Below are 10239 nucleotides of genomic sequence, written 5' to 3'. Positions count from 1 at the left end.
GAACCAGCAGCTGTCACCCCCAGTGTCACCCCAGTGTCACCCCAGTGCCACCCCCAGTGTCACCCCGGTGTCACCCCCAGTGTCACCCCCAGTGTCACCCCAGTGCCACCCCCAGGGTCACCCCCAGTGTCACCCCAGTGTCACCCCAGTGCCACCCCCAGTGTCACCCCCAGGGTCACCCCAGTGCCACCCCCAGTGTCACCCCGGTGTCACCCCCAGTGTCACCCCAGCATCACCCCAGTGTCACCCCCGGTGTCACCCCCAGTGTCACCCCAGTGTCACCCCAGTGTCACCCCCAGTGTCACCCCAGTGTCACCCCAGTGTCACCCCAGTGCCACCCCCAGTGTCACCCCAGTGTCACCCCAGTGTCACCCGCAGTGCCACCCCCAGTGTCACTCACAGCACCCAGGCCCAGCACTGGTCACCCCCAGTGCCACCCCCAGGGTCACACCCAGGGTCACCCCAGTGTCACCCCAGTGCCACCCCAGTGTCACCCCAGTGCCACCCCCGCGCCCAGGCCCAGCAGCCGTCACCGCCAGCCCTGGCCGTGCCCCAGCAGCCCGGCGCTGCCCAGCACAGCCGTGTCACACGCTGCTCTGGAGGACGGGAGCGCACAGAAAAGACTTTTTGCTGTTTGCTTTATCCCTGTGTCATTGCAGCTCTGGCTGGGGCGCTGCAGTTCACTGTGATTCCGAATGGAACATCAAAAGGAAATAATAATAATCAACATTTTATATTTTTCTTTGTAGCAAACCGAATTAGTCAAGAGAAAACGAGCTGAGTGATGCAATTTGGTGTTTACTAACGCCCGTGAGTCCCTGTGCCCTCAGCACGGCACCCAACAAGCAGCCAAAGCTGGGCTGGGCCGTGCTGCGGAGCTGAGCTGAGCCATCCCACTGCAGCCCTTAATTCAGGGAGCACCAGCGCACACAGCACCAGCAGCGCTGCCAAAAGCCACCCCAAAGACCCCACAGCTGCCAGGGCCACCAGGCTGCAGCCCCCCGAGGGGGTGACACGCCAAAGCTGAGTGTCCACGTGCCGAACCTGGCCCGAGATCTCTGCTCCTAAACCGGAACATTCGCCTGGAATGAAACTCTCCCACCGCGGTGGTGAGGGAGGGGCTGAGGAGGAAAGGCTGAAGTGACCAAAACACCCGAGTTCTGCTGCAGGAATTCTCCCCTTAGTGATGGTCCTGAAATTACAAATGAGCTTTGGGTTCTTGCGGAGAGTTATAGAGATTTGAAAAGAAATTGGAGATTCCCTGGCTAGACAAGAGGCCTGGTCAATGGAAAGCGCTGCTTGCACGGGTCCAAAGGCAGATTTCCCCCGAGTGCCTCAGCCTGGCACCTTGCCCTGGTGCAGCACACAGCGGGCAGGAGCTGGAGCCGCCCCAGACCTCCTCCCTGCTCGTGTCCTACCGAACCAAACACGCTCCTGCCGCACCTCACGGAGCTCCGGCTCGGCACGCACCCCTCAGCCCCGGACCCTCAGGGATCCGCAGGCTGGGCTGGCTGCTCTGGAAGGAGAACGCAAACCACCTGTTCTGTCCAAACGAGCTCTCCTGGCCGTCCCTGCACCCCATGGAAATGCAATAACCCCATCAAAATGCACTAATAGACACTTTGAAATAGGATAAATTAAAAAAACAAACAACCCCACCAAGCTCGAGCTTCTCTACCTTGTGCCTCCAGCCCACAACGCCAGAGAAGGAAACTCCTCACTGCTAAACCAGGGCAGCAGAGACAGGAGGGAATCGGGAAAACAGAGAAAGCACAGCACATAGGAAATGTCAAATATGTCAAAACATTCATGAATACCAACATCTCCCTCTGCACCGTCCCCAGCTGCAGAGGTTACTCAGGGCTAACGCTTCAGCAAGTGCAGATTATGCAGCGCGGGGTTTACTTATACATAAAAAATCAGCTACAGGTGCATCCGAGGTGCTTTTTTGCGTGCAGCCAGGCCGGGGATTTCTCCCACTCAGGAAAAGCCGGGAGGGTAAAATCATATAAAATGCGAATTTCCCAGCTCTGAGCACCCCAGATGTAAATTCCCGCCGGCTGCTCGCGGTGCCCGGGATGAGGAGGATCAGGGCAGGGACCAAAGCAGCTCTTGCCGATCGCATTCCCAAACCAGCCAAGCTCCCGCACGGGGCTCGTGCCCCGGGCAATCCGTCTGCAGGGGGAAAACCTCCTCCCCGTGCCCGAGCCACCAGCTGGGAATTGTGCCAGCCCAGCCCGGTGGCACCCGGAGCTCAGCGCAGCACCACATCGCCCAGACCCTCCGAAAAACGCAGCCGAAATTAAAAGTCACCCCTCGGAGCGCGGTGGGCAGGGTAAGCAGCGAACACCCGGGCCTGAACCCACCCCCGGGTTGCTCGGCAGGTTTGGAAACCTCGGCGTGGTCGGGGAATTGTGCCGTGGTGCGGCCTCCCCGTGCCTCCGGGGCAGGAGGAGGAAGGTGCCCAGCTCCGGGGAGGAGCGGACTCTCCCCTGCTCGGGCTCCCGCGGCACCCCGGGGTGACTTCCAGACAAAGCAAGCGCCCTCCATCCTCACACCTCGGAGCGCCCCGCGGAAAACGGGGCAGTTGCACCGAGCAGAACAAAAACTTGGGCTCCAGTCAGCCCGGTGGGTTGGTAAGGAACTACAAAGCCCGAAATTCCGAGGGAACAAACCGGGATGGGTCTGGCTGCTCCTCACACGAGCCCGGCAGAACGAGCGGTAACAAATCCCAGCAGCAGCAGGCGGCTAAAAATAATTAAGATAGCTATTGATCCGGAATATTGCAAGCCTGGAGAAGCGAAATCTTTTAATAAATCCTCCCATTTGATACCACCAGTTAAAAATTATTCCTTCGGCTCCGCACTCCGCCTCGAGCTCCGGCTCTGAACATTTTTCTCAATGTCTCTATAGAGCGCTCGGCGTTGCCTCCGCGCTTTCCTGCCTCGCTCCAGCCTGCGGAGCCCGGCGAGCAGGAACCCGGGAGCGCGGAGGCTGCGGCAGCGCTCTGCTCTCCAGCCTGCCCCCAGAACCGGCCCCCAGAACCGGCCCCCAGAACCGGCCCCCAGAACCGGCCCCCAGAACCGGCTCCGTGCCCGTGCCCGGCCGGGTCCCTCCGGCCTTTGCTCCGCGCTGTCCCGGCGGCCGAGTTGGGGGCACAGCGGGAGGAGGGGGTGAGCGGGGAAAAGCCGAGGCAGGTGCGAAATGGCCGCCTGGGAAGGAGAAATTCTGCTCTCCCCAGGTGCGGAGGGTTAAACCCGTTAGAAAAGTTCCAGCAACAGACGCTGATGCCAGCGGTGGAGGCAGCTGATTCCTGGGAAGAACAGGAAATCTGAGAGGACCTGGGCGATGTTCAGAGGGGGATCGAGTTGTTAAATTCTTTCTATAAGCAGGTTTTTGTTTTTCTTTTGCATTTTAAACCCCTTCTATAGCACAGACATTTACACTTCCGTATTTATTTACACATACTTAGGGAATGTCCGTGTTCTCTCTGCATATTCGGGGGATATCCGTATTCCATGTGCGCTGCTGGGTTAAAGCCACAGCTCCTCCAGCCCCGCGCCGGTGGCGATCCCGAGCTCAAGACCCCGCTCAGGATGAATTCGGCAGCTCCGGCTCTGCCCCGGCCCCGCTCCTGGCTCTCCCGCCTGCCTCGGCACCGACTCCTCGTGCATCCTACAGCTCTTTATTTGGGGAGTTGTTCTCCTGACCGAGCCGAGCCGCAAAGCGCCTTCCCGGGCAAAGCGGGGTTCGGGGCTCGCCCGCACCGGGGGCTGCAGAGCCGCGGATCGCAGAGCCCCGGCACGCCGGGGTGGGGACGGGGCACCGGGATGGGGACGGGGCACCGGGATGGGGATGAGGCACCGGGATGGGAATGAGGCACTGGGATGGGGACGGGACACCGGGACCGGGATGAGACACCGGGATGGGGACGGGGCACCTGGATGGGGATGAGGCACCGGGATGGGAATGAGGCACCGGGACGGGGATGAGGCACCGGGACGGGGATGAGGCACTGGGGCAGAAATGCGGCACCAGGACTCTCCCCGCCAGCTGCGGGGCGAGGCTGCCCCGTGTCCGTGGGTTCTGGGCACCGCGGCACGCGTGGCACAGAGGAGCCAAACCGATGCCGGCCGTGCTCCCCCACCCTCCCACGGGCGTTCCGTTGTCTCCCCGAGGCGAGAGGCTGGAGTTCCGTCCCCGCGGGAGAACCGGCGGAGTTCGGGTTCCTCCTCCCCCTCTGCCCGAGAGATCCCCGTGAGCGCATCCCGGAGCCGGGACCCGCGGTGCCCCGGGCGCGGTGACCGTGTCCCGGAAGCGGTGCCGGTGCCCCGAGCGCGGTGCCCTGGGAGCGGTGCCGGTGTCCCGGGAGCGGTGCCCTGGGAGCGGTGCTCCGGGAGCGCTGCCGGTACCGCGGAGCTCCAAGAGGCGCTCCCGACCTGAAGCGCGGCAGGATCCCGGGACTCCGGAGCCCCGCACCCCGCTGTGCCCCGCGCCGCCCCCCGAGCCCCTCCGCCGGTTTGGGAGCTCGATCCCTCCGCTCAAGGTGTGTTCCTGCGGAATCAGCCCCCCCCACGAAGGGATGCGCCCGAGCGAACGCCGGCGCGGGAGGACGGAGGGATGGCGCAGGATGCGGCGGGGACCGAGCGGGGCGAAACCCGGGGAAGGACCAACCTCCGAGCCGCGGGTTTTCCTCCTCTTCCTCCCGCGGAGCCGGCGGCCGCGATCGGGAGCGGCCCCGGCCATCGCCGCTCCGGGAGCGCCGCACGGGCAGAGGCTTTTGTCCCCTGGCTGCGGCGGAGCTTCGCACTTCGGCAGAAAGGAGACGAAATTCGATTCGTTTACATGTTTTATTGTTGTAAACATTAAAATTGTCTTTCTCAAAGAAAGAGTTCTCGGGAGAAAAATAATAATAATAATTATAATTATAATAATAATAATCCGCGTTTCTAACTGTCGTACACCATTATTAAAAAAAAGGCAGCGACTTTCCCGTGTGCCAAACCGGGGCATACAAAGAAAAATACTACAGAATATGGCAATATTAAAAATATTACTCCAACATAAAATAATATATTAACCGACGATTTTTAGACATTAAAAAAAAATAAACCAAACGGAACAAAACAAACCAAAAATTCAAAGTGCTCAGTAATTTCCAGGGAGTTATGTATAGTATAAGCACTCTGGAAACAGTCAAAAGCTGCTGCATGCAAGATCTGTTTAGCTTTAGACAACAAAATAATCAAGATATAAACTTCTTCTTTAATCAACATCAACAGTACATACAACACTTACAAACAAGGGGTGTCGGGCGGTGTTTACAAACACTATGTGTCCCTTTGGGGGGAATTCCGGGGGGTAACACTTGTGCCCACCTATTTTACAATTGAGAAAATGTTCGAAGCTTAGATAACTACCAGTCTTTATAAAAGCTACCAGACTACATAGTGTCTGAAATACTATTTATAGAATATAGACATTACTGAAATAGCAAGTGCCTATAACATTGTCACCCTGGAATCGTCATGCTTCCCTGGTATGGACAGATTGAGTTCTCTTTTTTTTTTTTTTTTTTTTTAATTCTCTCTTTTTTTTTTTTCCCCCAATTATTTTTTCCAAACACATTTAGCTTTTATTTTTGATTATTTTTTTTTTTTAAGACTCGTTTCCCATGTTTCATCATAAATAGGCACAGAATTTCTTTTTTTTTTTTTTTTAAAGAGTCGAAACCTCATCTGATAAATTTACAAGCCTCCGCCTTCATTAATGCCACGCCACCCACGCGCCGTTTGGGGTTCGGGGACGTTACAGCTTTCTTTTACAGCAGAAAACTTTAGTCTGTAGGAGGGTGAGAGCGGCGCTCGGTTTGTCACCGGGGTCTGAGCCCGCGCTGCCGGGCGCGCTCGTCTTTCGCACCAGAAGTCCTTAAGAATAAACTCATTTAGAAGCCGATAATAAAAAGTTTATACCATGGTATTTGTGTGGAGTCCACGAGCCGCATTCCGTGATGCCCCAGAGCTTTTCAAAACGCCCATCGCGTTCTGCCTGCGGGAGCTCGCAACGCCGGCCGGGCGGGAGCTGGCACCCAGGGGTGCTGCTCCGGGCCCAGGCCGGCTCCCCTCCAGGCAGGTGGAGCTTCTCCTCGGGTCAGTGGAAGCGCACGGGAAGAGTCTTAGAAAGGTAAAGTGTCCAGAAAAAGTTTGTCGATTATTGCTGGCGGTGGCACCAAGTCTTCCAGTTTCAGGTAGAAAATGCGCTGCAGCCCCTGTGTGCAAAGCGTGCGGAGTTCGGGGAGCTTCCCCAAGAGTTTGGACAAGTAGTTGGGGCGATTCAGGCCCCCGTTATTGAAAGTCACGTGGTCTTTGAGACAATTTACAATCTTGTTCTGAAGCTCTTCCACCCTCTTGGGTTCCTTGAGCCCGTGCCTCTCTGCAAAGAGAAGGGCGCGGGACGTCACAGAGCTGGCGCGGAGCAGGGCGGGCAGGGGAGCGGGGGACACTGACCTGTCACCATGGCCAGGGCAGCGATGCAGGAGAAGGCGGAGATGTCGACGTTCATGTTCTGCAAGTTGGAGGAAAATTCCACGATGGAATCGATCCACTCCCCAAAGCCACGGACGCACTGCAACCGGTGCAGGACCACCCCGTTGCAGAAGATCAGCTTCCCCTCCACGGGGTTGGACCTGGAAGGAAGGGGACAACCCCAGAATGAACTGATGGATGAATGAGAGAGGGAGGAAAATCAGGCAGAAGGAGAAGACGGAGGGAAAGAAAGAGAAAGACAAAAGATAAGAGAAAGACAAAAGAGGAAAGAAAAGAAAGAATGAGCGAAAGGAAGAAAGCAAGAAAGACGGGGAGGAGAGAGGAAGATAAAATAGAGGTGAGGGAATGAAAGAGGAAAAAGAACAAGAGAGAACAGGAAAGAAATAAAAAAAAAAATATATATACAATAAGAAAGGAGATGATGGGGGAGAAAATCTAAACAGCTAATTACGCGAGGAGCAATAAATGAAGGATTTAAGAGGCACCTAATTACCGGGGAGTTAATAAAATGTAGAGCAGTGGACCTTGAAAGGGTCTGACTCGCCCGACCCGCGCTCACCTGTAGGCCAGCCGCAGCACGAAGAGCTCCAGGAAGGCGGACTCGAAGAGCAGGTCCTGGTCCGTTTTGGGGAGGTCAGTGAAGCCGGGGATTTTTTCCGCCCACCCTCGGATGATCTCCATGGAGCCGGTCAGGAGATCATAGAACTGCTGGATGTGCTGGGTGTCGTCACCGCTCAGCTGGTAGTCGGGGTTAGCCTGGAACTGGAAATTCATTTCAAGAAGCACTTAATGAGGTTCTCTAAAGTCTACAACCCGTGAAATTGCTCACCCCGTCCCCGGCCGGGGAGCGGGCTGGGATAACAATTAAAGCTCTCTCTGACCGGTGAGGAAATTAGATGTTCCGGGGCAATTAATTCGATTAGGAACGGCGCTCCGAGGCCGCCGCTCTCCGTGCGCGGGGGGCCCGATCCCGGGGCGGCGCCGGCGGGGCCGAACCGAGCCGAGCCCCGGGCGGGCAGAGCCGAGCCGAGCCCCGGTCCCGGCGGGGCCGAGCCGAGCCCCGGGCGGGCACAGCCAAGCCGGGCCGAGCCGAGCCCCGGGCGGGCACAGCCAAGCCGGGCCGAGCCGAGCCCCGGGCGGGCACAGCCAAGCCGGGCCGAGCCGAGCCCCGGGCGGGCACAGCCAAGCCGGGCCGAGCCGAGCCCCGGGCGGGCACAGCCAAGCCGGGCCCCCCCTCCCCGGGCGGCGGCGGCGGGGTCCCTCCGCGAGCTCGGTGCCGCTTACCCGGGAATAGTCCAGGCTGGTCATAGCCGGGTTGGAGTCGACATGGGCTCTCACCAGCGCACTGATCAGACTCACCGGGGGAGAGGGGGGAGAGGGCTCCTGGGGGCTCTTCGGTTTGGACGGCAAGCGGCCCCGCCGGCCTTTTAGGCTGTCTGTGCGCACCACTGCAAGAGAGAGCGGTCAGCCCGGCGCGGCCCCGCGGGGCGCGCCCGGACCCGCGGCCGCTCGGACGCTCGGACACTCACCCTCCTTGACCATGCCGACGGCCAGGCACTTCTGGAAGCGGCAGTACTGGCAGCGGTTGCGGCGGCGCTTGTCCACCGGGCAGTTCTTGTTGGCCAGACACACGTACTTGGCGTTCTTCTGCACCGTGCGCTGCGGGCCGGGACGGGCGGCGGCCTCAGCGCCGGCTCGGGGAGCGCCCGCGCCGCCCGCTCCTGCCCGCGCCTCCTTTCACCTCGATTTTCTTTTCAATTACCCCACCTTTGTTTTCTTTTCCGTTTCCCCGCTTTGTTTCTTTCCCGTTTCCCTTCGTTCTCCGCTCCCGCTTTCATTTTTTCCCCTTTATTTTCTTTTCCCTTTTTTGTCTTTACTTCTCCTCTCTTTTTTTTTCTTTTTAACCTTTATATCCCTTCCCTTTTTTTCCCTTTAATCTCTTCTCTCTTTTAAATCTTTCTTTGCTATTATTTCCTTTTTCCCTTTTCTTCTACCTTTTAAGATTTATTTTCTTTTCCCTTTATTTAGTTTCCTATTTTTTCCCTTTTATTTCCTTTTCCTTCCCCCCTCCCTTCCATTTTTTTTTTTTCCCTTCCCCTTTCCCAGAGCATTTAAGAGGAGAAAATTGACAGCGTTAACATCCGAGCTAACCTCGCAGCTCCTAGCCGCGTTTTATATGCCAAGAGGAGGGAAAGAGACGCTCGGTAAATACAAATCCGTGGGCATTCATATTATTTACATTCCTCGGAGACCTCCTCTATTTAAAATGATAAGATTATTCAATCAGGATGGCGAAATAAAGAGATCACTTAATTTTCCCGCGGGGAATTCCGTTCCACATGGTTAGCTCAGACGCGGTTCTCTGTCCTGACCGATTCCCATCCGCGGGCCGCTCGCCCCGCGGGTCCCCCCGCGCTGCCCTGCCCGGCCGCGCTCCGCAGCCGCCGCTGCCCGCCGCTGCGCCCGCCCGGCCCCGCTCACCTTGAAGAAGCCCTTGCAGCCCTCGCAGGTGCGCACGCCGTAGTGCTGGCAGGCCGCGTTGTCCCCGCACACGGCGCAGAGCCCCTCGTTGGACGGGGACCCGCGGGAGGGCGGCGAGGGCACCTGGCTGTCCAGCAGCTGCGGAGGGTGGCCCAGCTGCAGCCCGGGGAAGGCCATGGAGGGCTGCTTGCGGATGGGGTTGGGCACGGCGAAGGCCTGCCCGTCCGCGCCGTGGTGCGGCCCGGCGGGCTCGGCGTTCATGGGTACGTGCAGGGGCCCGTCGAAGCGCATCTGGCAGCTGGACACGGGCGTGCCGGGCGGAGACTGCTTGAAGGAGAACAGGGACAGGCGGGACACGGGCGTTTTGCGCTGCTCGATCATGTGCGTGGTGGCCACGTAGTTGGGGTGGAAGTTGTGCAGGGAGCCGGGGTCGTCCCACACGGGGCCGTGCTGCACCTGGAAGCCGGGCGTGGAGGGGGTCGGGGGCGACGAGGGCTTGTAGTAGACGGAGCCCGAGTGGGGCATCATCTCCTCGGACTGGGGGGGCAGGTGGCCGTGCTGCTGGTAGCCGTGCATCTGAATGTCTTCCACCTTAATGGAGGACTGCTGTCCCGACAGGGGCATTTGGTACAAGCAGGGGGGCTTCACGTCGTAGCTCGTGTTGTAGTTGTCCATAAAGGTACTGAAGCTGGGGAGAGAAGTGGTGGCGGTGATTTCGGTGTTGGTGAGGTCCATGCTAAACTTGACGAACTCCGGCGTTAGGAAATCGGAGCTGTATTCTCCCGAGGAGTGGTAGCTGTAGCTCTGGGAGGCCGGGCTGGCTCCTTGAGGCGAGGACCCATACTGAGCCTGAACGCAGGGCATGGCTGCGAACGAAACAGCGTCAGGTAGACTCGGGCCGCGCCGCCCCGCGCACCGGCGGCTGCGGGGCCGGGCGCCGGGACCCCCCCTGCCCGGCCGGGGCCGCGGAGCCGCGGGGACGGAGCGCACCAACCTTCAGCCGAGGGAGCGGCGTTTTCGGGGCAGCCGAGGGCGGACAGCGTCGGAGCGCGGCGGGGAGCGAGGCGTCCGCGGGTTCAGAGCGCGGCGGCGGCGGCTCCAGCCTGCCCGGCGCGACGGCTGCGGGGGACACGCGGGGCCGCCGATGAGCGGACGGACACACGGACACACGGAGCCGCCGGGGAGCGGACGGACACACGGACACATGGACACA

The 10239-nt window shown here is 59.1% G+C and overlaps 1 protein-coding gene across 1 annotated transcript; it reads right to left on the bottom strand.

The window, feature by feature from the left end:
* Positions 1–4881: 4881 nt before the first annotated feature.
* On the bottom strand, positions 4882–10102 carry NR4A2 (nuclear receptor subfamily 4 group A member 2). Its single transcript, XM_040069499.1, has 7 exons — positions 10021–10102; positions 9027–9892; positions 8075–8204; positions 7830–7993; positions 7105–7307; positions 6507–6685; positions 4882–6432 (listed from the first exon to the last, which is right to left on the bottom strand). The coding sequence occupies exons 2-7, from the start codon at positions 9888–9890 to the stop codon at positions 6176–6178; spliced, it is 1797 nt and encodes a 598-aa protein (XP_039925433.1). The 5' UTR covers positions 9891–9892; positions 10021–10102; the 3' UTR covers positions 4882–6175.
* Between the last annotated feature and the right edge of the window lie 137 nt (positions 10103–10239).

Source organism: Hirundo rustica, chromosome 7 (assembly GCF_015227805.2).
Source record: "Hirundo rustica isolate bHirRus1 chromosome 7, bHirRus1.pri.v3, whole genome shotgun sequence".
NCBI lineage: Eukaryota > Metazoa > Chordata > Aves > Passeriformes > Hirundinidae > Hirundo > Hirundo rustica.
The sequence above is the reverse complement of the archived record's forward strand: the minus strand, read 5'-3'. Positions and strand labels throughout refer to the sequence as shown.

Excerpts from the sequence above, each read along its gene's own strand:
- NR4A2 (XM_040069499.1), bottom strand. The coding sequence starts at position 9,890 with ATGCCCTGCGTTCAGGCTCAGTATGGGTCCTCGCCTCAAGGAGCCAGC. Across the intron at positions 8,205-9,026 it reads GCTGCAAGGGCTTCTTCAAG|CGCACGGTGCAGAAGAACGC; the intron begins GTGAGCGGGGCC and ends CCCGGCCCGCAG. Across the intron at positions 7,308-7,829 it reads CCAGCCTGGACTATTCCCGG|TTCCAGGCTAACCCCGACTA; the intron begins GTAAGCGGCACC and ends ATGAATTTCCAG.